We start from the raw sequence: 27,012 nt of genomic DNA on the forward strand, positions 1-27,012 counted from the left end.
GAGGAAATATCAATAATGTCTCCTGGAGCTCGAACTATATGTCTCCCAAGTTTGCTGGTTTTTTGTCCCAATTTTATATGTCACTTATGGAATTATGATTAGTATAACTGGAAAAATATATATAAATCAAATATAAAATTTGATTTAAAATGTGTTCTTATTGAGTGTTTTGGACTCCCTGCCAAATAAATAATGTTTGAGAGGATGACAGTAACATCAAAACAATTAGTTATCAATTATTTGATCATTCAAGGATTAAAAAAATTATGAAAAAGTTTGACTACCAATTAATGATTTCATATTTTTGTCACCAATCAATATATATACTTTATCCATATTTCATACATGAGTTAATAAAGAAATTCTCCTCTCCAATTAAAAAGTCAATACAACTTGTCAAAATATTCTCTGTTTTATTTTGCTGATTCAACATCAATGACTCGGTTATTCCTTGATTGTTATCGAAGACATGATCTTAATACTCTGCAACTCAATCCTTTAAGTAATCATGCCTTAAGAGGGATTTGGAATAAAGATGTTTATTCATTTAAGCAGAAAATGTTTTTTGTTTTTTGTTTTTTTTTTTTTGTCAAACAATAGATTTGTTAAATTATATGTTAGATTAGGGAGCCGATATGATTCGAATCACGCCGTGGTGCAAGGGCAACACTCATCTCCACCACTGTGATGAAAGACCACTTGCAATTTTTTTTTTCTTTTAAAAAGGAACTAACTAATGACTTCATTAGTTATTAGTAACTACAATAATTTGAGAAAAAATACTTCGTTGTTCAAATTTGAAAGACACATCATTGTTCAGGTTCAACATTATCCATTTGGGCCTCTACTAAAGCACACTGTTCTAAAAATAAATGTCTAGACCCGTTTACCGCCGTTTAGGTGCTAGGCAGCTGGTCATCACCTCAATTAATCTCTCACTTGTTTATGTTGTGACTCTCACTTAGACAAAAGATCAATTACTTTCATGTTGATTTTATCTTTTCAATGAATTGTAAGAGACTTACCAGATATCAGATGAGCACTCATCATATGTTTGTTCCTCATATTTTCGGTATGTTTTAATACTTTATAATCTATATGTCATTATATTTTGCAATTTATGTATTTATATATAATTTATATTTTTACTTAGGTATGAGTAAATATGTTATGTATAAATTTTGATTAAAATTATAAAATAAAAAAAAATTGTCTAAACCCTTGCTTAGACTCCAAGACACTAGGCTCTGCCCGTCACCCGACTAACGTGGTTAAGTATGAGGTTTAACCCCATTAGAATAAAAACACGGCTTATGGATCATTCCCTTGTGGAACAAGCATCATTAAAATAAAATCACTAACTTTTCATTAATCTCATAAAATTGCCTCAGCAAATGCCAAATATCTACACGGTGGTTCCCTTCAAATACGAAATTTCGAAACTACCCCTATACACCGTCTCTTGGTGTCCCAACCGCCCCAAGTTTCAGCGAACAAAACTGCAAAGAAACTAAAAACCACTGTCCAAATTTCACAGGATTTTCATATCCGTAAGGTATTAACCCCATCGGGTTTCGCTCTCTTTGCAATATGGCCCCCCAAAAAAATTACCACTCCCCAATTCAAATGGCACGTCATGCTGGAATTTACAATTAACGCCGTTACGGCATCCGTTGGAACCCTTAAAGTACTTGCATTGTTTCAGATTCTTCGGTTTCTTTTGTCCGGGTTTAAAGTTTTGAACCATTTTCATGTCTTTCAAGAGATTAAATTTGTTACCAATTTGTTTTTGTGCAATAAAGGGGTCCTGGATTTCTTGCTTTTCCACTCCATGTTGCATGATGAGGTTCTTATAGTAGTTCATATTCTTCGCGGGCGGGAGCGGCGCTTCCCTGACGAGGAACGCCAGTGGTTGAGCTCTGTTCGGATACGTCATTGCACCTAAGGTGGGGGTTTGTGCTTGAGTTTGATTTGGCTGCCTATGTAGCATGCCAAAGTTGGATTGGGGGGCGGACACAGGTGGTGATGGTGCGGGTTGGTTCAACCCGGACGTTTGAACATTACCTGGTTGAAGAGAGATAGCATTCATAGTACCTGCCATTGGGAGGAATTTTCCACCTGCAGTCGTTAGCATATCAGATTTTGGAAGAGATGAGGGAACTGATGGAGTTGTTGTCTTTGACATTGGCGCAGCGAAAGAGTTCGTTGGTGCAACTTCTGCATTCGCCAGTGATCCGGGTTCGTTAATCAATTTCTGGATCATTTTCGGGTCATTTAGAATTTTGATGAGCAAATCAGTATCAATCAAACTTCCCTTCTCTGTGCTTTTCACGATTGCAGTCAATGCGACTGAAGCAGCAGCAGTCACATCGGCATTTTGACTAGGTGAGTTTTCTAGTGAAGATTGATCACCGGCAATTTGCTGAGGAGGATTGCATTTTGAAGCTGGACCCCGAGATGCCGACAGACCTTGAGGCAAGGCTGGTGGCCGACATTCTACATCGGAATCCAATTCCATATCAGATGATGGTAAATCCTGGGACTCTTCTTCCATTTCTTCAATTGGAATAAGGGGGACTGAAGGAGTGAGGCTATCATCATAACGCGCAGCTTTCACATCCATAGAAACAGAGGGGCTGTACAATACAGAAAAATGATCAGGTTCAATTATGTAAGAGAACAAAAAGACTATGAAACATACGTCGAGATACAAGATAGAATGCTTACTTTGGGGGAATTGCAGAAAGACGAGGATAACCTGCTTCGAGCACTCTCATCCCTCTTAACTTTTGAGCCTTGACTTCCTCACTTTCCTCACCAGCTGCTACTTGCCAGGCGTCATTCACGACAAACTGTTCAAATAAAATAAACGTAACACCATTAAAATGAAGAGTTCGACTCGGACTAAAGACCAGATATTCTCATCACATGCATACTTCAACAAAAAAAATTAGAAAATATCTAACGCCTACTCTAACGCCTACTCACCTTGGAAGGGCATTTCCATCGAATCCGAGGAATGGGGGGTAGCTCCACTTTTGTTTGGCTCACAGAAACAGGCCGTTCAAACCCAGGGGGGGAAACATGTTCCGTAGGAACTGACCGCAACATATATGACGCTTTTGGTTGAAGATGCTTTTGATATTTCACACCAACAGCGACAGGATAATCTTCAGAAGAGAACAGCTTTACCTATTCAACGGAAACCTTGAGTTAGTCACAACAAACATATGAATGAAAACACTCGGTAACATTTCCCACAAAATATTAGAAAGATAAATTTTGACACGAAGAAAATAATGTATACAGGATCACATTAAAAAACTTGAAAAGCATCCAATAGCAGGAAAACGCTGAAACGACGGTTAAGCATTTATTTATACATTCTACTTTAGGAACGTGCTGCAAACTTCAAGCCAGCCCCATCTTGGAATTCAAGCATCAAGGTAATACCTGTCTGATCATGAAAGTTTACATGTTTTCACTGATCACATGTTCTTGCTTTCAACATCTAAGTTGCCACATTCATCTGGTATGCATTGAACCCCAATCAGAAGCTAAAAGAAACCATTCTTTCCTTTGGATGGTATTATAACCCTAAAACCTAAACACCTTAACCCCCGTTTGTTGATGTTATGACCCAACAGTCTCTCTAGATTTAGACGATGTAGATTGTTTGATGGTAATCAAAATTCGTTTTCTGCAAAAGTTCACTAACCGAACTATTAATTTGCTCTTCAAAATATTGAAACCTTGTTCAGATATTATGTATGGTGTAAGTATACACAGAAAATCGCTTTTCAGGAAAAATTTCATCCTACCATTGATGTATATTACTATAACCTTGAGCGTACTATTAATCGCGACAATATTTCCGTAATCAGAGATTTCTAACTCTTTTTTTTCTTTTTATTTTTATTAAGGGGCACCCACAGAGGTGCGCCCCTCAAAAAATAGGCTTATGCCGCTTGAAGCGACAAGCACACAGTATTCTCACCCAACTTCAAGGGATCTGAAGTTTTAAACTTTCAACAATACGTCGTGTGACTCTTGTTGATCTTAGATTAGGTTTACCTAGTTACACATTTTTGAGAAATTTTCAAATGTGACCATAATAATACCGCCACAAGAAGTGACAAATCCATCCAAATCATAAAACATGTATATTCATTAATATGATACCTAATGTTTATACCATCGCCTACCATGTGGACCAAGCGTGTATAAACTCACTGTTTGGTTAACCAATCCACCCAAATTATAACACGTGGTGGGCTACAGGTTACTTTAGCATAAAGTTTTAACAAATGTACATGCACCGATTGTAACACCACGTAACAGTATTACGCGTTGTGTACGGTAAGACCATGTGACCTCATAAATTATAGACATCAGAGCAATCAAATAGGATTTAATCCTGTTGATTCTTGTAATAACTATGATGATCCTACTTAGAATTTCTGTTGATCTTAAACATACCAAACAGCAGTACAATTTCACAACGATCATTCGCCTATTTAAACAATTCCAGCGAGATAGATTTCGTAGCAACGAATTCAACTTAATTCTAGTGAATCATGCTATAATTATGTTGAATCTTGTTCTAAATCCGTTGATTAACGGTATAACTCTGTTGATTTTTAACATCTTGTTTTAAATCTTTTACAAGATTTGGATATTGGGCCTTGATATTTTCATTAATCCAAGCTTTTATCCAATAATAAATTTCTTTTTTTGGTCCAATGAGTTTCTGGTGATGGTTTTAAATTGGTACCCAAATCTTAATCCAATTAGAAATTAATCCAAACAAGTAATACGATAATTAAAAATTAACAACGGGAAGCAAGCTTCAATCAATCATATATTTAAGAGTCATAGTTTATATTAATTAAATCTGGGGAAATAATCAAAGGGAAAGAAAACTGATCGATGGCGTATTTTCTCAGTCGCCAAACAGAAAAAAAAAAATCGAATCGAAAGAAAGAACAAAGCTTTCAAAAGAATCGGCGATTATACCTGACGAAGATCGGCTCCAGAAGCCCAAGATACGGAGTTCGATTTCCTCGACCGCTTCAAATTCATTCTCATAGTCTCAAATCTCAAAAAATACGCTTCAAATTTACACAAAATCCTTCGTACAAATTCGTAAATTTACCGGTCCGATTTACACAGATTTGGGAACTTGAAACCCTAATTTCTGAAGCGGGGAGGAAGAGAGGCGATGCGGCGTCGCTTAACGAGTGCGGGAGAGGAGGGGGGTGTATGTGTTGGTGGTGTTATATAAAGGAGGTTGAATGGGGGGATTTCGGGAAGCGTCGGGAATGGTGAGAGACAGCTAATTGTTTGTCTTGTGGTTATCCTAATTTTGTAGGTTTCAATTATGACGGCCTATTTGGCAAGACGCGCGAGAATGCGCTACTTCTTATCTGCCCTTTGACATGGCCCTTTGGCCACTTTATTCACTTTTTTTTTTTTTTGGATTTTTATATTTGGAAGGAGTAGGAATATGAATTAGGAGGATGCTTGAGCGACTAGGTTAAGGATTCTTTTAGTTTTTGAAGTTTTAACAAAAAGTTTACGGTATTATTCATTTTAACGAAAAATTATATTTTTACACTAAAAAGTAAATCCTGGTACTATTCAGTTTACCCTTTGTTTTGTCCTTATCATTAAAACTCAAAGTTTTCAAATCATTTTCATTAGTTTTTCTTTTATTTTTTCCTTGAGGGTTAAGGACTCCTTAAAGGGAGAGAGATTAAAAATAAGAGAAACGTTAAGGAAGCTCTTTTAAAGTGGAACTTTTTATAGATTTTTTGTTATGTTTTTGGCAAATTTCTATGCTAATATAACAAAATATTGCGCTAAAAACATGAGGTGATAGAAATTTTATGGAGAGTCGCACTTTTAGAGAGTCTCGTTAGTATTTATCTAAAAATTATTATGATTCACTTCATGGATTTTTTTTTTTAAACAAACGATATTATCTGCACTAAATTCAACCTCACAATAGGCTAAAAATTATTATGATTCTCTTCTTAGAATTAAATGGTGTGATTTTTTTTTTTTTTTTTATGCCAGCAATGTTAGAGAAAGAGAAGTTCGAATGCAGAATTTAGTGCATGAATACGGTTTTAATTGATTGAGTTATAAATTTTTTACAAATTCGTATGATATTTTGGTTAATCTAATCTGGTAAAACACATTACAATTCCATATTTATTGACGAGATAAAATACATTGTACTATCCTTTACTTTTTAAGGAAAATACCTTAATTAAACTTATGTAGTTATTTTCCTTAAAATTAATCGTCAAAGACACCACGTAGACAATAATATTTGCCATAAAACCAACTCAATAGATAATTTATTCGTTGATTTTTATTTTTACAAACATTATGATGAATTAAATTGTTAGTTGTTAGAGAAAGGAGGATCAGTGGGGGACAAACCCCGCACCAAAATATATAAGCATAATTGCTTTCTACCACTAAAATTAAGCATCATCGGTTAATTTTTATTTGTTGTTAGGAAAAATGGGGTTTGGGTTATAAATGGTAGGGAAGAGGTTTTTGCACTTCCCTTTCCCTTCTCATGCACGATAAAAGTACGTGAAAATAAAAATGAGAATTTGAAAATTACTAATTTATCACATTTGCTTATTGGGCAAATGCCCATCTTGATAGTACTAACAACATGGCCCAATACAAGCTAAGACCATGAAGCCACGAACCCAAGGGGTTTCTAGTTGACTAGTGGATTCCGGATTGTATTACGTAGTGTCTTATGCAATGATCGAAACGGTCATTTTCCAATCATCATTCTTTGAAAAATCGATTAATTTATGTCAGTTGATTTCACCATGACTATTCGATGTGTAATCAAGAGAATACGTTCGTCTATTTTTATGATGACAGTTTTATGTCTAAACAATGTTTCGAGAATGTATTTATTTCAAGAAGATAATTTAGAAAATATACTGTTTTGATTATCAGACTACATTCTAATATGAGAGGGGAAGAGAAGGTCGATGCAGAAGAAAGCTAACATTGTACATTGTGTACAATGAAGATGGAAGTTATGGAGTTGAACCACGTATAATCCCATTTGAATCATCGTCAGCGAATAAAGAACGCATCACATTCCTTAAGATTTCTATTAAATTAGTTTAGGGAAAATGAAATTTCGGATTCTAGGATGCATAGGTAGAAACTCGGACTCTAGAAATTTCAGACTCTGGGAATGCGGTATATATAGTTGAGGGCAGTGTTTAAAAAAATCGATATTAGTAGGAATATCGATAAATATATCTATATCAATATTGATATCGATTGCTTTGGATGAAATAATAGAAAATGAAATTTTTGAAAATGTCAAACACTAATTTAGACGAAATATAAAAGTTTCTTCAATATATGGGAAATATCATATAAGTTTGTCGATTTTAACTGAAATTTAAGAGATTATCTTATATAAGGGAAGTTTAGACTTTAACCCCAATTTTCATATCTTTCTCTATACTTTTTTATATTTTCACAAAAATATCGATCGTCAAAGAAATTCCAAATATTGTTGGGGGAGAGGGAGTCAAAGGTTGACTATAATAATAACAAAATATTCTATTAACAATTTATATTTATCTTCACCGACAATTTTTTCTCCTTGGGTGGGGGAAGGGTTTTTGGTAAATGAATTTTTTATTTTCAAAGGGAGGAGATCTGAGTTTACATACGTAAATTAGTTGTGTACTTCATTCTCTGCACTTGAATTTGAATATCCTTCTTTTATAATTTAGATGCGTCTAATGATATTATTTTGTTAATTTTTTATGTTTTATGGTTTGGCTTTAGTACTTATACAGGGGAGGTGAATCTATTTTTATTTGGGTGCGACTTATGTTAGGGGGTTATATATATTTTTATTGCTGGACCAGGAATTGAGCTTTGGACGTGGGTGAGCTGTTTCAATGTTAGGCGTGTTATTCAATATCATACTAAATTTCCTTGTTTCCAATTAAAAAAATGCATTAAGCTAGAGTTCACGTCTTTATGGAGACAATAACTTACATAACATAGTACAACAACACGTGACGTCTTGTGCTATTAAAACTAAAATTTATGGACAAAAAAACTTAAGACATGTTTCATTTGCATATGGCACCACAGCCCAGCGTGCAAGTCATTCTCCTTCATGAGAACCATGTCTTGGTTTACCTTTTTTCAAAGAAAGTGAGAAGGCAAATCATGCCACGACAAATTTTTATGAGTAAATTACATTTTATCCTTTTAAGTTTGGATAATTGCAACCTCATACAATATCTTTAAAACCTTTAAATTTCATATATTTACTTATTATTTTATTTCAATTTCATATATTCGTTAGAAAATCCGTTAAGTGATGACGTAGCAAATATGAGATCCACATTTGTGTTGACGTGATTGCCAAATTTCTGCCATGTGGCAAAAAAAAAAAAAAAAATTTCTATGCATTTAAAAAATAATAAATTACCTTAAAATAATTAAGTAAAGAAAAGTCAAAAAAAAAAAAAAAAAAAAAAAAAACCTAAAACCCATGTCTTCCCCAACCCACCTTCTCCCTCTCCTCCACTCTCTTCACCTCTATTCCCTTCTCTCTCTCCGCTTATCAACTTGCACCAAACCCTAATCCCTAAAATTTTATTAGCCCCAATTGTGGGCATTGGATTGAGTTGTCGCGAAAGGACTCGATTTCGGGTAGCCAGAGTTTGGAATCGGAGGCCGAACAAGAAATTTGATGGGGTGTTGAGCCAGGTGTCGAGGATTTCGACGGCGAAGTTGGCGAGGACGTTGGAGTTGTTGATGGAGCGGGAGTTCTGGGCGTCAGAGGGGGTGAGACAAGTGGTGATGTGCGAGTGGGTTACCGAAGGGAGAGATGTTGCAGCGGGAGGAGAGGATGAGGTGATGGGCTTTGTCTGGCCTTCACCTTTGTCCCCAGAAATGGCCGATCTTTGCCCATTTTTTTATATTTTTGAGATTAGTGTTGGATGCAGGTTGATCTGGGGAGAGAGAAGGGAGGGGAGGTGAAGAATGTGGAGGAGAGGGAAAAGGTGGGTGGGGGAAGTGAAGAGGGAGGAGTGGGTCTCTGGGAGAGAGAAGGGAGGGGAGGTGAAGAAAGTGGAGGAGAGGGAAAAGGTGGGTCGGGGAAGACATGGGTTTTAGGGTTTTTTTTTTTTTTTTTTTTTTGAACTTTTCTTTAATTAATTATTTTAGGTTAAATTCTTATTATTTAAATGAATAGAAAAATAATTTTCGTCACAAATGTGGATCCTATATTTGCCACATCATCACTTAACGATTTACTTAATATGGATCCCATTACCTTGTCGTACCATGTCAATAATACAACCAAGTAAACAAAAATTTGCACATACCTTTAATCATTGACACGAAACAACACGATGAATGTACATCTGTCATGCAAATTATTCACTATGTGCAAAAAGTGAAATAATTATGTATAAATCATTTCAAAATACATTTCTAAAAGTGATCATGAATCATAAAAATGCTATATACTTTTTCAAATAAAAAATCTCATATGTTCCTAGTAAAAACGCTTCTAGTTAAACGAGTAGAAGCACTTACATGTAGAAGTGCTTCATACCGAAACAATCCTAAATGAAGCTAATTTTGAATCATCTCTAGAAGCTGAACGGTTTATTGAACGGATTTTCTAACGGATGTATGAAATTGAAATAAAATGATAAGTAAATGTATGAAATTAAAATGTTTTAAAGATATTGTATGAGGTTGCAATTGACTTTGAACCTGAGGGGATATAATGTAATTTACCCAATTTTAACGGATGTATGAAATTGAAATAAAATGATAAGTAAATGTATGAAATTAAAATATTTTAAAGATATTGTATGAGGTTGCAATTGACTCTGAACCTGAGGGGATATAATGTAATTTACCCAATTTTTATTTATCGAAAATAAAGGCATAGCATAGATGAGAAATTTTTACACCTTTTTTATTTTCTTCACTTTATGCACACTTTCTCTGAATTTTGAAATTTGATTTTCCTTTAGTTTATTCAAATCCTACATCTAAAGCCTAAAGGAAAATAGGTTGCATAAGAAGGGCAACTCACATGACACGGCTATACGGTTACCTTGCCGTACCATGTCAATAATACAACAAGGTAAACAAAAATTTACACATACCTTTAATCATTGACACGAAACATTAAAATGAATGTACATATGTCGTGCAAATTATTCACTATGTGCAAAAAGTGAAATAATTATGTATAAAAATAATTTCAAAATACATTTCTCAAAGTGATCATGAATCATAAAAATGCTATATACTTTTTTCAAATAAAAAATTTCACATGTTCCTAGTACAAACGCTTCTAGTTAAACACTTACAAGTAGAAGCACTTATATGTAGTAGTGCTTCATACCGACACAATCCTAAATGAAGCTAATTTTGAATCATCTCTAGAAACTTTAATATAAATTAGCATATTGGCATACATAAAGTGTGTGAGAAAATTTTTTATTTTTGTTTTTGAAATAGAAGAAGAGAGGAAAAGTGTCACATCCCCGCCCGGGGGAGGGGGACCACTTCCTGGGCCCGCTCCATCACCGTAGTATGATATTGTCCGCTTTGGGCCCCAACCACACCCTCACGGTTTTGTTTTTGGGAACTCATAGGAGAACTTCCTGATGGGTCATCCTGGGAATGCTTTCGCGCGCTACTCGCTTAACTTCGGAGTTCCCATGGAACCCGAAGCCAGTGAGCTTCCAAAAGGCCTCGTGCTAGGTAGGAATGGAAATATACATATAAGGATCACTCCCCTTGGCGATGTGGGATGTCACAAAAAGAGTGATAGAGAATGTGGGAGTAGGAAGTTTTTTATTTATTATATATATATATATTTTTTTTTTTTTTTAATTAGAGATATGTTAGGATTATATGTATGAAGCTTTGAAAAAAAAATAGCAAAATTTGGTTGTGTGAAATTACATTTCTGCATTATAGTTCTATTCATATTCTGTTTTAATTAAGAAGTTAAACTAATAATTTTATAAGATTTTGATTAATAACAAGTGTTTTATTAAGCAGTAAAGATTCGTAAATGAAAAATAATGGATTTCTTAGATATTTGCCAGATCTTAGTTCCCACCTCAGTTCTGCGGGACCGATCCATCATCCGAGCTGGCGCCCTCTAATTTGTCACCAGAGTAAGCGCTAAAAGCGCGTCCATGTCCAACAGCGCCACCAGAGTTGGATCTGTCCCTCCCTCCCTCCTTAAAATTCCTCCGAAAATCCCACCGTCTCCTCACAATCTCACTTCCTCACTCCCGCCCTCCTCATTTCCCCTCACACCCCCACGACTCCACCACGCCCCCAATGGCATCCGAAATCGACACCGCCAGATCCGGATCCTTAACCTCCCACGGCTCCGCCCCTGATCCGCCGGAGCACCGCAAGGTCGCACTCATCACCGGCATCACCGGTCAAGACGGCTCCTACCTCACCGAATTCCTCCTAGAAAAAGGCTACGACGTCCACGGCCTGATCCGACGGTCTTCCAACTTCAACACCCAGCGCATCAACCACATCTACATCGACCCTCACAACGCCCATAAGGCCCGCATGAAGCTCCACTACGCCGACCTCAGCGACGCCTCCTCCCTCCGCCGCTGGCTCGACACCATCGCCCCCAACGAGGTCTACAACCTCGCCGCCCAATCCCACGTCGCCGTCTCGTTTGAGATCCCCGATTACACCGCCGACGTCGTCGCCACCGGCTCCCTCCGCTTCCTCGAGGCCGTCCGCTCCCACATCGCCGCCACCGGGCGCACCGACATTAAGTACTACCAGGCTGGGTCGTCCGAGATGTTCGGGGCCACCCCGCCTCCCCAGTCCGAAACGACGCCGTTCCACCCCCGATCCCCTTACGCCGTCTCGAAATGCGCGGCGCATTGGTACACCGTGAACTACCGCGAGGCATACGGACTGTTCGCGTGTAACGGCATTCTGTTCAACCACGAGTCGCCGCGGCGGGGGGAGAATTTCGTGACCCGTAAGATCACCCGGGCCGTGGGTCGGATCAAGGAGGGACTGCAGAGCAAGCTGTTCTTGGGAAATCTGCAGGCGTCGAGGGACTGGGGTTTCGCCGGGGACTACGTGGAGGCGATGTGGATGATGCTGCAGCAGGAGAAGCCGGACGACTACGTGGTGGCGACGGAGGAGTCGCACACGGTGGAGGAGTTCCTGGAGGTATCGTTTGGGTACGTCGGATTGAACTGGAGAGACCACGTGGTGATCGATAAGAGGTACCTGCGGCCGTCGGAGGTGGATAATCTGAAAGGGGATGCGAGCAAGGCGAAGAAGGTGCTGGGTTGGAAGCCGAAAGTTGGGTTTCAGCAGCTGGTGAAGATGATGGTGGACGAAGACGTTGAATTGGCCAAGAGGGAGAAGGTGCTTGTGGATGCTGGGTACATGGATGCTCAGCAACAGCCTTGATTTCTCTCCTGCTGGGTACATAGGGTGCCAAAAGAGTGTTTTAAGTTATGATGTGGCTTACTTCTTTCGCTTCGAGGGTTGTTTTTGTTTTTAATTTTTCTGTAACTTCATTCATTTTTCAGCAATTTACATACTTGAATTGTTCTTGCACTGTGTTCGTTTCCGGTCTCGAATTCACGGGTTTTTATAGATTAAGATCCGTTTGATAATCATTTCGTTTTTAGTTTTTAGATTAAGATTCATTTGATAATCAGTTCGTTTTTAATTTTTAGTTTTCATTGACGGAAATCTGTGGATCTGGGGTATCTGGATATGATGATACCTTTCTCTGTACAATAATTGGATTCGGTAAAATAAGATCATGGTAAAAGTTTTTGTCGGTGATGGCGATTGCCCACGTGGATCTGATTAAGGATGTTTGTTTCCTAGCTTACTTGTCATGTTCCCTACCCTGTCCTTTTCATTTTTTGTATTTTTAGAGAGGTGTTATTAGCGCTCGAAAATAATTATATGTTAATTCAAAAATGAATATCAAAAGAAACGAATCAAACATGTCTTATCATTCATGATATCGATAAACCACAATCTCTACAAAGATTTTGTACAAGAACAAACGAAAGAATGCAAAATCAGTCTAACTTGGCTTCGGCAGAGGGTAGGCTTCGGTCTGGATCTCTTTGAAGATCGGATGAGCTTGGGCTAGATCGGATTTCTTGGCCGGTGGTGCAGACAGAAAACGGCTTGATGGATGACCGGAGGGATTCTGGTCCTTCAACAGATATTCTCCGGCACAGTGAATCGCAGTTACTAATGACCTCTGTTAACCTTCCTTTAAGCTCCCCAATCTCCACCTGCAACGAATGGACTGCATGGGTGTTCCAATACGAAGTTAGAACAAGTAAAAATAGATCATGATGAACTATAGGCAAACTCCGAAAGTCATGACAACGTGCAACAGATACCACCAATTTCACCATACAGGAGGTTCATCAAAAGCCACTGAGGGAAAACGACCCTTAGAACATACGTTTTTCTCCCCTTAACACGTATAATGTGATCACTTACCTTCCGATAAATGTTGTGAACATGTCTTCATTGCTGACACTGAATAATTAAAACGTTGAAGAAGTTTAGCAGCCAAAGCATCCGTAACGCCTATTTTATTTTCTATCTCTTCCTGCAACAATTATCACCAAACCAAGGCTTGAATATTTCTTGTGGGGAAGAAAGGATGCAAAACAACCTTGCTAATGTATTACCAATCTTGTACGAATCTCAACATAAGAAAAACAATCTTCTCATAAGTAAGAAGAAGGGAGTTTTAACGAAAAGATCGCAGTACTGTTCACTTTAACGAAAAACCACATTTTTACACTAAAAGTCAATCCCGGTATTATTCACTTTACCCTTTATTTTGTCCTTATCGTTTAAAACTCAAAGTTTTCAAGTCCTTTTCATTAATTTTCCTTAAGAAGAAACCCTAGACTTCATTTCAAACACATCGGAAGCGTATGAGTACGTTAAACTCCCAACAGAATTTATTAACACTGGTTTATACCGCACTAAATGGAAAGTTTGTACCCGGTCAGAAGCTATAAAGAAATAATTTGAATTGCAACGAGACATCCTTAAACTGGTTACCTCCTTGAAGTTGTTTAACTCAGTTCAAAGAATCAGTTTTAACCATGACCCATTTATTCAGTGGTTTCGTTTTACCAACCAGAGCACCACACACTCCAAGATGAGTAAGGACACTGAAGAAGATACCCTAAACCTTAAGACTCAAGTTCTATTTTCTCCTTAAATAAAAATTGTGCCCTGAACTTCGAGATTACATGAAATAACCCTCCGACAATCAAAAGCGGACGGTCAGTGCACGTGTGAACCCTAAAAAACTTGAGTTATTTCTTCAAACAAACTCAAATCATTCAACAAGGACAGTAGTAATCTTGTGAAAACAAACCTGTCTTTTGCTCATCTTCTCGACATTATCCTCCTCCCACTCACGATACATCGAGAAGAGTTCCAAAAGCACTTTCGGATCCACAACACCTACATTGCCAATCCATAACAGAGTAGCAAAATTTTGACATCAAAACTAACAAAATACAAGCAACAATCTCACAACGAAAAAAGACACATCTACAAAAATCCAACCGTTATACTAATCGCTGCAGAATTCCAAATTCAGCCAGTCCAATCTTTTGGTGTTTTTTTCTCTTCAATCTTTTTCGCAACCGAAAAATATAACTCAGTGAAGCAGCTTACTTGGCACCGAAGAAGACGAAGGCTTCCTCACTAAAATGTCAGTCAAGCTGCCCTCATCCGGGGGCGAAGTCAGTAGGGGCGTCGACTGCAATCAAACATTTCAAACGCCCAAACTCAAAAACTCGTTTTCTGAGAACAGTAACCGATTAATTGAATTCAAAATTCAAGCCCTAGTTCTTGTTTTCCTTCCATTTTCTTAAATTGATAAAAAAAAATTGGAACAGTAGAATGCAAACTCACGATTTTAAGGGATTTGAGCCTTTCCAAGATGGGATCGGCGGTCTCTGGTCGCTCCGACACGGTGGTGATTTCGTCGGCCAGCCACTTGAAGCATAATTAAAGAATTAAAAATGATAATTCGAATTAATTTTGGATAAATGAGAAAAATAAATTGAAATTGGAGGTGATTAAGATGTAGAACTACCTGTGAGCTTGAGAGTGTGGATTCTGCCGCTCCCATCGGTGTTGCTGTGCTTCTTACGATCGAAAAGCGGCGTCGAATTAGAGTTTGGTAGTTGCCTTCACTCAAATTCACCTATTTATCTGCTAAATCGGCGGGAGAAATTTACGGTTTTTGTCATATTATTTTTCACTTTGTCACATATATCGCTCACATTGCACAACTTTATATTTGCGTTAGTTCAACAGTGAGAAGTATAGTAACAATATTTTTTTTTTTAACAAACGAAATTATTTGGTGTGGGGAGTGAGTTAAGTTTCATAATAAAGTAGTAATAATATGATTCAAAATTGCATTTGGTGAGAATCGTACATAAGATTTCTAACTTACAAAGAATGAAAAATACTATTTAACTGTAGTACCAAGTGATTATAGTAACAAAATTTGGAAGTGTAAAAATCGCTATCCCAATACTAATAAAAGCATGTTTTTCTGCAGTAAAGTTGTATTTACAAACGACCTTTTTTATTTATGAATTAGATGCTTTATTAAACATCAAACATGGTACATAAGCCACCAAATTAGTCAAACTCAAACAAAAATATCATGAACTAAATTTACGTCTTAATTAAAATAAATGTTGCCTGATTAACATATTGTCCGTTTTGGGTCTCAACTACATCCTCATGATTTTGTTTTCGGAAACTCAGACAAGAACTTCTTAGTAGGTCACTCATCCTAGATTGCTCTCGCGCAAACTCGTTTTACTTTGGAGTTCCTACGAAATCCGAAATCAGTAAACTCTCAAAAGCCTCATGCTAGATAGAGATGAAAATATACATATAAGGCTTACAGGATTCTCATTCTTGAACCACGTCAGATTTTACACCTCTGACCTAAGTCTCGGTAAAAAAAATTTCCTAAGAAAATCACGTGGGACAAGACTTCCCAATAAGAACGCCTTGAAGATTAACTCCTAACCGCAGCAAGGCATCAACATTGTTAATTGGAGAAATAATCTCATCTCCCGCGAACCCACACAAAAGCAAGAAAAACACTCAATCCAAATCCCTAACTTGCCCTCAACGGCAATGAGAGAGGATCATCTTTGTGATGATTCTCGAGATCATCTAATCATATTCATTCATCGTATATCATGCAATTAATTTTTATCAAGTACTGTTTATATTTAATTTTAAATACAAAAATTTATAATAATTTTTTACTATACGATTTATTATGAATTGATGTGATTTGAAAATTTCTTAAATGTGGTGAGGATCCGGCGAGGCGATGATCCTCACTCAACTGCAATTACCAAAAATAGGGGAAATTTTCCCACGAACTATTTAGCGCGTAGGTCTTTATTTAGCAAACTCCTGGACAAAACCTTATTCACATCGAAACTAAAAACTCCGCCGTGCTCCGCCGTTCACAGTCAAACTCACAACCTCCGACAACTAAACCCCTAACTCCACCTCTCTCTCAATTTCTTGGGGGTTTTATCCGCTGCATATACTAAGCATGAGACCTCGCAAGGCGGACGCCTCCAAACCGCCGACCGCTAAGAAAACGCCGTCGGCGTGGAAAACCGCCACTAAGGCACAACCGGCGGCTTACCCGCCGGACTTAGAAGTGGCCACACCGAAAACCGTCGAAACAAAGCGCGCTTGTGCCGGCCGAGTGAAGCAGGCCAAGAAGAACGAAACGACACCGCCTGCTGATTCGAAGTCCCCCAAACCATCAGGTAATTATTGAATTAGTTTATCAGTTAGTATATTTATTATTTAATTTCAAACTTCATATATTTAGTTTGATTCAATTAGGGTTTTATCATCTGGAATTTTGGTTGCTGCTGCATGTAGAAAACTAGAAATTGAAATGTGTTACTCAATTGAACTAATTAAGTTAGTTATTCACTTAAATTTTTTTCTTTGATTTTAATCATTGGTTGGATTAGTAGCTGAGGGGACTGAGGGATCAGCTGGTACTTCTAAGGTGGCACCGGCGGCGAAAGTTGGTGTGGCGAGAAAAGTACCTGCGAAAAGGTCGCCGGTGAAACTTAAGACATCAGCTAAATCTGTTTCACCTCAGACACCGAAATTGGGGGGATCGGGGAAGGCGGAACTAGATGCAGTGAACAAGGGGCAGGCGGCAGATGGTAGTGATGTGGAAGTCAGAGAGAAGAAACCGGTTGCTGAGAATGTTGGGGAGTCTGCAAAGAAGGATGAAAGCGTTGTGGCAGTTGAAGTAAGCACTGTTGAGAATGTTGGAGAGCCTGCAACAATCAAACAAACAACCGTTGAAGTAAAAGTAAACCTGAATGAAGATAAAGAGGATCCCGAAGAGGAGGAGGATCCTGTTGAGGAGGAGGATCCTATCGAGGAAGAGGATTCCGTTGAGGCTGTAAAATCAGTAGCTGGGGAGGTTTCAGAGTCTTCTGAGAACGTACTAGCTTGTGATGTAAAAGAGGGAGTGGAAGTGATTGAGGAAGAGGGTCCTATCAAGGAAGAGGATCCCATTGAGGCAGAAAAATCTTTAGTTGCGGAGGTTTCAAAGTATTGTGAGAACGAACCAGCTTGTGATGTAAAAGAGGGAGTGGAAGTGAAAGAAGACCATAAGGAAAAGTCGGAGAGAGTAGATGTGAAAGGAGATCAGGAGGAGTCAGTGGATAATGGAGATGAAGTCGAGACCTGTATTGAGGCTACTAACAAGGTAGAAAATGCCAAAGAGGGGTTACAAGGAGAAGATATTGAGCGTGCTAAAGAGGTGTTTAATGGTGATGAACGGATGGAAGAGTATGGTGAAAAATTGGATCTGGGAGAACTTGGAGAGGAGGAACTTCCTGAGGATGATGTAGAGGATCCTGCAGAAGAAACTGAGAGATTGGCTGATGAACATAAGGAATTTACAGCCATTGCAAATGAGCGCAAGATGAGGAAAGAACGTGAGATATTTCTTGGTGGGCTTGATCGGGATGCTGTGGAGGAAGATGTGAGAAGGGTCTTTGAGAGGATTGGAGGGATAGTTGAAGTTAGGTTACACAAGAATCCTTCATCTAATAAGAACAAGGGTTATGCATTTGTGGAGTTTGAAAATAAGGAGTATGCAAGGCGTGCTTTGTCTGAAATGAAAAACCCTGTTGTACGGATCTTTCTTTCTGCCTTTCCTGTTTCATATTTTTGTAAACTTCATGCTAATTCACCATTTTGTAGATACGGGGGAGGCGATGTGGGACAGCACCTAGTGAGGACAATGACACGTTGTTCGTGGGTAATATATGCAATACCTGGACAAAGGAAGCTGTAAGTGGTCAATCAGTCTTAGAATACATTAGTAGATAAGCAAATAAATAGCAAAAATGAATACATGTATAGGTATTTGTATATAAAGCTTCTCCAGCTCGTTCACATTTTCCATTATCATAATGTGGGATGACAGATTAAACAGAAACTGAAGGATTATGGTGTGGAAGGTATTGAGAACATAAATCTTGTCCCAGATGTTCAAAGTGATGGGTTGAGCCGCGGTTTTGCATTTATTGAATTCTCTTGTCATGGTGATGCTTTGCTTGCATACAAGAGGCTTCAGCAGCCCGATGCTATATTTGGCCACACTGAAAGAACTGCCAAAGTGGCTTTTGCTGAACCTATACGTGAGCCTGACCCAGAGATCATGTCCCAAGTGAAGTCCGTATTTGTGGATGGGCTTCCACCTCATTGGGATGAGGACAGAGTTAGAGAGCAATTTAAATGCTATGGTGAAATCTTACGCGTTGTTCTGGCTCGGAACATGTCTACAGCCAAGCGGAGGGATTTTGGATTTGTTGATTTCTCTACCCATGAATCTGCTGTGGCCTTTGTTGATAGTATAAATAACTTAGAACTGGTGGATGGGAATTCAAAGGTATTCATGTGTTCTCTCTCTCTCTCTCTCTCTCACACACACACACACACACACACACACACACACTCCATAGCTCTCTGTACAGAAACAATGATTAGGTTCTCTGGCACATTGGAAAAATATGAATATTGATATTGAAGCTGGACTAGATAAGGATGGGGATGTTCATTAACTGATTTGCATTTATCCGTGCACTCAAGTAGACACATAGACACCACCCTACATGCATGCATACGTACACATGTAACGGACGAAATGTCTTTACAATTGTTATTGCTATTTCAAGTTGGCCATTATTTTCTTCAGATACGATTGCCTCGGTCAGAATTAGTAGTTGAAGTAACATACTCTCGATCCCTATTTTAATTTGTTACCTACCCATGTTGGTTTTTGTAACGCTAGGTAAAAGTGAAAGCAAGACTTTCAAATCCTTTGCCTAAAACTCAGGCTGTGAAGGGTGGAATGTGCGGTGGATTTCGAATTGGTCGTGCTGGTGGTAGTGGTATCTTTCCAAGATCTGGTAAGAGATGTGTTTGATTTTTTTATTGAAAATTCATTTTGATTTGCTCATTGTTTCTTGTTCTGACGCTCTATTGCTCACAGGACGGGGTTTTGGTCGTGGTGGACATCATTTCCACCGTGCAAATTTCCAACCCGACAGACATTTCTATCCTGGTGGACGTGGTCAAACTGGCAGGATGGGTTTCCAGAATGAATATGACTTCAATTACCCATATGAGTTTCATGGACGAGGTATTTATTGTGATTACATTTGTCTTGTAGTTTAAACAAATCTTACTGATTTTGTTATGTTTATCAGGTGGAAGAAGGGGCTCTTTCAGGGGCGGCCGTTATGGATTTAATGGAGGTGCTCCAGTCGCTGCCTCACCATCAAGACCCTACACAGATCAACCTTGGCATGATGCCCCTGATAGAGGCTATGGTATGCATATTCCTCCTAGGAGGCATCCATATTCTCAAGGTCCAGGACACCTTGATGGACCATTCATGGGGGTTCATTTTGACGATCCTTATTTTTATGATGATAACACACATGGAATAAAACGTCCATTTCATATGAGAGTAAGCTTCCCTTGATTTTTATTTTTTTATATTTTTGGTTTTTCTTTAAGCCTTTTATGGTACTCCTTATCATATGAAACTGCTACTTCTAGGACTATGATCATGACTACTCGGAGCCTAGTAGTCGTCGCCCACGGTTGGATTACACTGATCCAGCAGCTTCGTTTCGAGGAAACCATTATAGGGGTACAGATTTTATGCTCAGTTTTCTTTTAATTTCCCTCTCTTCTCCCCGTCTTTCCTGTGTACTTTTATGTCAGTTTACTCATTTAAGTGACTGTCTTTTAGATACGTATGGAGCTGGCAGCAGTGCCTACCCTCATGATTATTATGGTCCTGAAGTAAGCAATTGATGTTCACTTGATCAGTTGATCGTGACTTTACATGTTGCATTTACATAACTATGGTGCATCAAATCTCGTTTTGCAGTATAATTCTGGTCCATATTCATCTTATTACGGGAGCAATTACTCATATGGAGGTGGCCGCTACTATTAGACTCAAGAACTTTTTGGTAGTATTAGTGTTTTGTGATTTTAAGTTCTAATATGTTATTGTGAATTTTGTATGTTAATGTCCTAATGGCTCTTATTTAATTGTGATCAGGTGTACTTTATCAAAGATGGGCTACCGGCTTGCTGTTAGAAAGAAGTCGCATAGTTTTTTCTCTTCTCTATCTTCATCTTTCTTTTCGTCCTTTTCTATCTGTCTTCTTTACTTGTTAGTTGCCCATTAAGTTAACTTTCTGTAGGATTTCCAAATCTTTTCTGTTCGTAGTTTAGGTAGTCTCCAAGGGTCTTGACTTAGAAACTAGTAATTATGTGTATAGTGGAGGTCAAAAGAGACTTACCCATTAGGCATGGACAACTCGATGAACTTTGTTGTGGTTGTTCTTTTGAAGTTAAGGTACTTGTTTCATCCCTATCCATAAATACCGACCCGGGCCAATTATTTGTTGATTGCAGTTAATTTTGTGGTTTAGAGAAATCAAGTTTGGTGGTTTTAGAGATGAAAGGTTTTCAGTTTAGGGGTTTTCCATTTTCATGGAGATGCAAGGGTTAAGATTAAACATGCAGATGAAGATGAACCAACTGTTTTTTATGGAGAGACAATACGCATGAATTATGGAGTTCTCTTCGAAATAAATGAGAAACTTGAATGATTATATTCTCAGAGGTTTTTCTAAATTAGGGTAGGCTTCTATATGACATTCTGATGATGGTGTGTATGATGTTATGTGGTTCTTTCCTCCATACTGAAAAGTAGCTTGGGGTTCTTTTTTTGTATTTAGCATGGATATAGCGGCTCGCAAACATTTTTGCCTTTTGTCATGAAACTGTTCTGCCTGAGGTATAACTTAGTTTTCGTTTTTTCTGGAGGGATGAGTGCTGATGCCATTTGGAATTACAAAATTCAACAACATTTGCTTGGATGTATATCTGCGAGGAGCATAAGTGATTGATCAGGTCATACGGTGCCCAGTTATATTTGATTCCATAAAAAATTTATCTTGTGGAATCCCCTTGAGGAGGAATAAGGAGTTCGTTTCTTTTCAGGTGACAACTAGTTGTTGGGCGAATAGTTTTTAAGCTCCGACAAATGAATTTTTGTGGTTGTCATCAATAAATTTGGACTTTTTTCTCTTTAGTTTTGACATAGGCTGACCATTTTATGATTTTTATTCCTTCTGAAAATTGAGGGCGGGATACTTAATGTGTTTGGTTCTCAATTGAAGTTAAAGGTATATTGTCTGTATTTTCAAATGGGTAGTCGCTTAGGCTGTATTTCGTTCTGATTATCCGATTACTTTCCGTTAGGGCTTTGGATTTTATGAATATTGTGATTGATTAGGCAAATGCTGGTCGTTTATGATGTTTCTGCTGATTGAACTGCATTCTTGATTGAACTGCATGAACCGTGCCTCTTGTTGCATATCACATAACATTGGGATTTTCTTACTAGCAGTATATAAGTTCCATATTTGTTGAAAACATTGAGCATGTAGAAGCATGGATAACTGCTGACCCTATAGGCTTGTTTGGTGTCCAGGATCGGATTGGATTGGGTAACTCCCTAGATGCAGTGTATGTTGAAGGAAGAAGTGGATGTAAAATTCCAATTTTCTTTAAAGGGTAGAAGCTGGATTAATTATGAAGGAAACTTAACCCTCCCGATCCTAACAGTTTTGTGGGAATTAGTTTTCTTCTTACGAGTCCATCTTTTACCTTCAAATTTGACAGAATTTGGAAGTAGGCATCCATTCAACATACACTGAATCTAGTGAGTTATCCAAATCCAGTCCAATTTTGAACACCAAATGAGGACGTATAGAAAGTCAGGATCGATGCTTGTTTCGGTACAATATACGGTGTGTTTGATTTTATGTATTATGGTGCTACTTTTCTGTTTGGCAGTCTCGAATAATACTTTGTGTCGTACAGAGAAGTTGATCTCCAAATCAGAATATTCTGAAGTTCCTCTGTCATGTCATTTGTTCTTTCAATTTTGCCGAGGCTTTGCATTGGACGGTGAATTTGTTGAGATGTTGATAGTTTATATCTTGTTTGTTATGATTTCACCAAATATTCCGTTGTATGTTACACTCGACTAAATGCATGATGGATGTTGTACAAATTTTTGATCGATTACGTATGTGAAAAGTTGATTAGGGTAGTGGTCTTTGAACGTATATCCGTATTTCACTTTGTTCCATTAGTTTAATTTTTAAATTCTAGTCCTTTCATTGCGTCACGTGTTTCATTTTAGTCATTTTGTCCAAATTTTGTTTGTTTTGAGTATAGGGCTACACGCAATTGATATTTTACTTCTTAAGTAGGAGGTCAAATTGATGGACCATAAAATTTAAACACTGAAGCTTCAACTCCGATATAAGTTTACGGGGAGTGTATTCAACTTGTGCATGAAATTCTCATTTATGGAAGTTGTTTCGCTAATTATAAACCCAATTATTCAACGAAAGAAATGTTATTCTTTCTTTTCCTCTGAAGAAACTGTTATTCTTTTGTGCCACAATTTCACCCTTAAATGTCAACCATTTTGCCTCCTCCAACCCACATTGCAAAACACGCACCTTCCTCTCTTCAACTACCCCGAAACTCCACATCCAAATGCAAATTAAACCGACAGAAAATCCCCGACAAAGTTAACTAGAAAAACACAGACAAACACACTGCCCACCACAATCAAAACCAGGATTGCCACGCCGGAAATCCAGCATTTCCACTCCCAATCCACGTGTACGTTCCAGATCTCTCCTCTGCACACCTGGCAATCCCCAACACCTCAAACCAACCAATCACAGCCCAGATTCCCCGGCCACAGATTGCTCCCACCATATAAATTCCAAGAGGTCCAGTTTCTAATGGCGTCAGTCGGTTCTGAAACGAAAATTCTAGCGTTCTCTTTACTCTGTTTTCGCGATGTCAACCACCGAAGAAGTTCAAGTTCCTGCCGTCATGGACCCGCCGCCAACGGAGGCTCCGGCGACGGAGGAGCCCAAGAAGGAAGAAAAGCCGGTTAAGCAGACGAAACCCAGGACTCCGAAAGAGAGGAAGCCACAACAGCCAAAACCCAAAACCAAAACCGCCGCTCATCCTCCATACTTTCAGGTACTTGGATTCGTGATCGCAGATCATGGTTTCTTTAGTTTCTCCACCAGCTTTGGCTTCTGTGTTTTGAATTTTGGCTGCGAATTTTGTTTGCAGATGATAAAAGAGGCACTTTTGGCTCTGAACGAGAAGAGCGGGTCGAGTCCGTACGCCATAGCAAAGCACATGGAGGAGAAGCACAAGGCGGTGCTGCCGGCGAATTTCAAGAAGACCCTGGCTCTGCAGCTGAAGAACTCGGCGGCGAGAGGGAAGCTGATCAAGATCAGGGCCTCGTACAAGCTCTCGGAGGCGGGGCAGAAGGAGAAATCCGCAGCCAAAACAGCCACCGTTGAGAAACCAAAATCGGAGAAGAAGACCAAAACGACCTCGTCTGGTAAGAAGCCGGGAAGGAAGAACAAGAAGTCGGCCGCAGCCAAGCCGAAGCAGCCCAAGTCGATCAAGAGCTCTGCTGCTAAGAAATCTATGAAGTCTGCTGCTTGAAATGTGTCGAGAAAAAAAAAGATATATAAAAAGTAGGATGAAATAATAAGTTGGAGAAAGTTGTGTTTTTGTATGTGAATATATGGGAATGTTTTGGGAAAATTCCAAGTTTTCCTTTTCGTCTTTCTCTTCTTCGTATTAATTTTGGTTTAATCTGATGACAAAGTGAGATTTTCTCAACAAGATTGAAGAGTCTTCTAATAAGTAGTTAATACAACATCAAATTTACAAATTAAAGGGGAGATAGATGGTTGAATTATTTATTAAATGTTGATTAATGTAATTAAATTTTTTATTAATGATACGTCATTCAGTTTGTAATTTAATTTAAAAAATTTAATTTTTTTACATTACGAACAAATAACATTTCTTACACAATTTTTACTGCTTCTCAAATTACAAAATAGGATTAAAAAGGGTAATTAGTTATCTTCAACTTGAACAATCTAAGGAATTTACCATTAGTTTTTTCTTTTAGAATACCTTTAATACATTTAATAGTTATCGCGATTTTCTATCAAATGAGACTTACACATCATAAAATAAGTAGATGAACATGTAATACTTAGGAAAATCTCTCACTAACGATAGTGAAGGTGCTTATTTATATAACTGAATTCGAATTTTGTTGTTGCTTGTGCTAGTAGTTTAAAGTGAAATATTCCTTTGTAAAGAATGTGTAAAGAAATTTGGTGAACTTGTTAAAATAAAATAAAATAAAATAAAATAAAATGTGGTGAAGGGTAAAAGTAGTGTAGTACAGAAGTTTACAAAACTCGACGATTCTAGTCTCTTCTAGACTCTTTCTTTTTTCTTTTGGAAGATGCACATGATATTGTAAGCTGGGCTGACTACGTAGAAGCCCAGTCAATTCTAACCTAGCCCATCAATGATTCAAGCATTCTCAGTCCAGCCCATCAATAATCTGTTTTTTAATTTTCTGGTCAATCCCATCAATAATTGCCTGGGTTTCTGCCCAAATGCCAAAGCTGGAATTAGGATAAATTTTTTTATATATTATTTTCTGTTGACAATAATTCAATTTACGAGGATAGGATCAAACTTGATTAATAGGCTGGACACGCTGTAGTGGCCAGTTGACCTAACTTACATACGCAAATTAGGGTTACAGTTTCAAATTCAATCCCCATACAATGCAGTGCGTAGGGCATCCTCCTAAATATTTTTTGTTGGTAGAGACGATGGATAAGCCACAAGGGATATTGTGTGTGTGTGTGTATACAGCAGAGTGGCAAACAGTACGAATCGCTTTTCCCATCACTAACATAGTTTCTCCTTATCCATGTTGAATCATTAACAGAAAAGGCCTACTTAAAACATGATCTTTAAACAGAACAAAATCATTGCTAGGTTTGCTACTTGAATTATCCAAGTGCTAAGGTCAGATTTCGCAGCGAGCTCGTTGAATTTGGGGATGCGTGTAACTTGAAAACCGAAGAAAGAAGGAAATGTTATGAGTAATGCTACACACACCAAAAAAAAATCTTGAAATTCTATATTCAAAATTGGTCGTGACAACATTTTATTTGTTTATATTTAGGAGATGTATTCAATTGGGAATTTGAGATATTTTAATGGATTTATAAATCCATGCATTTTTATGGAGTTTAACTGAATTGTAGAGATTTCATATAAAATTTTGATTCAATTCCCTCGAAATCTCATGGGGAGATGTGAGATTTGTGGATGCTTAAAATACACTACAAAATCTCTTCAATTCCCTCTAATTCCTTAACTTTTTCAAATTCTTTAAATTCTAATTCTAATTGAATACACCTGAAATGTTATAAACTTCTTTAAAATTCTAATTGAATACACCAGAATTTCTAAGGATTTTAATAAACTATCTTAAAATCTTGATTGAATACACATTGAATTTCAGAAAATCACTTAAAATCCTGATTGAATACCCCTAGATTCATTAAAAGAGTTAAAATCCCTCAAAATCTCAATTGAATACACTCCCTTAGATTCGTATCTTTTTTTTTTTTTTTTTTTTACTCTTAATTAGATTATTGAAAAATGAAAAGTTATGACAAGAACTCGAGTGTAGGTGCAACATCATGAGAGTGAGGTTTCTTCTGCGCCGTTTGACTAATTAGAGAAGAGGATAAAGACCAATTTCCTTTTCAGATAGCAATGGTTGATTCTCATTGGTGCCACTCAGCATGGTCTTTGTTAATATGGCATCTCTGAATCGGAATACGATCCCAATTGATTGTTATATCCAGAGGAGAGGAGAGCTGGTTTGCATTTGCTGGTGCCATCATAATATTCTTAAGGTATAATTGTTGTCCAAAAGGAAAGCTTTTTGGTCAACCACTATACTAAATTACTAATCGCTATCCATCTTCATCTTTCAATCTTTCCCACTCCTCTTTCTTGTATGTTGCAAAGTGGCTCGTTTAGTGTTACTTTCGCTCTTCAATCGACTAATTTTCATCTTTCTTGACCTCTTCATATGCAATGATCTATTTGTTTAGATTGCATTCGGAAAACGACTTTCCAAACCTCTCACATATGTCGCAAAGGAAATGTACTTGCGAACAATTTTGCTAATATGGGTTTGTAGAACCCCGACTACCAAGACTGAAACTTTCTAGTTCATTTTGAAAATCACTTCAACCCTTGAAAATAAAAATGTGATTGACCCTTTCATTTTTTGGGAATAATTAGCATAGATATAAATATACATCCTTTTGGCTT

At 37.8% G+C, this 27,012-nt stretch overlaps 5 protein-coding genes across 6 annotated transcripts; 3 read left to right on the forward strand and 2 right to left on the reverse strand.

Annotated features, from left to right (window-relative positions):
• Positions 1-1,343: 1,343 nt before the first annotated feature.
• On the reverse strand, positions 1,344-5,349 carry LOC137747520 (zinc finger CCCH domain-containing protein 6-like). Its single transcript, XM_068487648.1, has 4 exons — positions 5,017-5,349; positions 2,989-3,192; positions 2,728-2,852; positions 1,344-2,636 (listed from the first exon to the last, which is right to left on the reverse strand). Exons 1-4 carry the CDS (start codon positions 5,086-5,088, stop codon positions 1,559-1,561), a joined length of 1,479 nt encoding a protein of 492 aa, XP_068343749.1. The 5' UTR covers positions 5,089-5,349; the 3' UTR covers positions 1,344-1,558.
• Positions 5,350-11,155: 5,806 nt separating this feature from the next.
• On the forward strand, positions 11,156-12,669 carry LOC137747633 (GDP-mannose 4,6 dehydratase 1). Its single transcript, XM_068487776.1, has one exon. It carries the CDS (start codon positions 11,401-11,403, stop codon positions 12,517-12,519), a length of 1,119 nt encoding a protein of 372 aa, XP_068343877.1. The 5' UTR covers positions 11,156-11,400; the 3' UTR covers positions 12,520-12,669.
• A 381-nt stretch (positions 12,670-13,050) lies between these two features.
• On the reverse strand, positions 13,051-15,350 carry LOC137747634 (uncharacterized). The gene is made up of 6 exons (XM_068487777.1): positions 15,212-15,350; positions 15,028-15,111; positions 14,788-14,872; positions 14,483-14,571; positions 13,585-13,696; positions 13,051-13,384 (listed from the first exon to the last, which is right to left on the reverse strand). The coding sequence occupies exons 1-6, from the start codon at positions 15,245-15,247 to the stop codon at positions 13,149-13,151; spliced, it is 642 nt and encodes a 213-aa protein (XP_068343878.1). The 5' UTR covers positions 15,248-15,350; the 3' UTR covers positions 13,051-13,148.
• A 1,141-nt stretch (positions 15,351-16,491) lies between these two features.
• On the forward strand, positions 16,492-21,882 carry LOC137747269 (uncharacterized). Of its 2 annotated transcripts, none has more exons than XM_068487346.1 (11): positions 16,492-16,934; positions 17,148-18,331; positions 18,403-18,492; positions 18,629-19,093; positions 19,496-19,613; positions 19,697-19,846; positions 19,914-20,176; positions 20,269-20,362; positions 20,465-20,517; positions 20,606-20,690; positions 20,783-21,882. In XM_068487346.1, exons 1-10 carry the CDS (start codon positions 16,712-16,714, stop codon positions 20,672-20,674), a joined length of 2,709 nt encoding a protein of 902 aa, XP_068343447.1. In that variant the 5' UTR covers positions 16,492-16,711; the 3' UTR covers positions 20,675-20,690; positions 20,783-21,882. The 2 variants fall into 2 exon arrangements, with proteins under 2 accessions (XP_068343447.1, XP_068343448.1); XM_068487347.1 differs by having other exon boundaries at positions 17,151-18,331.
• A 1,672-nt stretch (positions 21,883-23,554) lies between these two features.
• LOC137747270 (histone H1-like) lies at positions 23,555-24,404 on the forward strand. Its single transcript, XM_068487348.1, has 2 exons — positions 23,555-23,805; positions 23,902-24,404. Exons 1-2 carry the CDS (start codon positions 23,617-23,619, stop codon positions 24,283-24,285), a joined length of 573 nt encoding a protein of 190 aa, XP_068343449.1. The 5' UTR covers positions 23,555-23,616; the 3' UTR covers positions 24,286-24,404.
• The last annotated feature ends 2,608 nt before the right edge of the window (positions 24,405-27,012 follow it).

Source organism: Pyrus communis, chromosome 10, assembly GCF_963583255.1.
Source record: "Pyrus communis chromosome 10, drPyrComm1.1, whole genome shotgun sequence".
NCBI lineage: Eukaryota > Viridiplantae > Streptophyta > Magnoliopsida > Rosales > Rosaceae > Pyrus > Pyrus communis.

Excerpts from the sequence above, each read along its gene's own strand:
- LOC137747520 (XM_068487648.1), bottom strand. The coding sequence starts at position 5,088 with ATGAGAATGAATTTGAAGCGGTCGAGGAAATCGAACTCCGTATCTTGG. Across the intron at positions 2,853-2,988 it reads GATGGAAATGCCCTTCCAAG|TTTGTCGTGAATGACGCCTG; the intron begins GTGAGTAGGCGT and ends TTATTTGAACAG. Across the intron at positions 2,637-2,727 it reads CTTTCTGCAATTCCCCCAAA|CCCCTCTGTTTCTATGGATG; the intron begins GTAAGCATTCTA and ends TGTATTGTACAG.
- LOC137747633 (XM_068487776.1), top strand. The coding sequence starts at position 11,401 with ATGGCATCCGAAATCGACACCGCCAGATCCGGATCCTTAACCTCCCAC.
- LOC137747634 (XM_068487777.1), bottom strand. The coding sequence starts at position 15,247 with ATGGGAGCGGCAGAATCCACACTCTCAAGCTCACAG. Across the intron at positions 15,112-15,211 it reads CCACACTCTCAAGCTCACAG|TGGCTGGCCGACGAAATCAC; the intron begins GTAGTTCTACAT and ends TTATGCTTCAAG. Across the intron at positions 13,697-14,482 it reads AGAAGATGAGCAAAAGACAG|GAAGAGATAGAAAATAAAAT; the intron begins GTTTGTTTTCAC and ends TAATTGTTGCAG.
- LOC137747269 (XM_068487346.1), top strand. The coding sequence starts at position 16,712 with ATGAGACCTCGCAAGGCGGACGCCTCCAAACCGCCGACCGCTAAGAAA. Across the intron at positions 19,614-19,696 it reads TGGTATCTTTCCAAGATCTG|GACGGGGTTTTGGTCGTGGT; the intron begins GTAAGAGATGTG and ends TATTGCTCACAG. Across the intron at positions 20,518-20,605 it reads ATGATTATTATGGTCCTGAA|TATAATTCTGGTCCATATTC; the intron begins GTAAGCAATTGA and ends CTCGTTTTGCAG.
- LOC137747270 (XM_068487348.1), top strand. The coding sequence starts at position 23,617 with ATGTCAACCACCGAAGAAGTTCAAGTTCCTGCCGTCATGGACCCGCCG. Across the intron at positions 23,806-23,901 it reads CTCATCCTCCATACTTTCAG|ATGATAAAAGAGGCACTTTT; the intron begins GTACTTGGATTC and ends TTTTGTTTGCAG.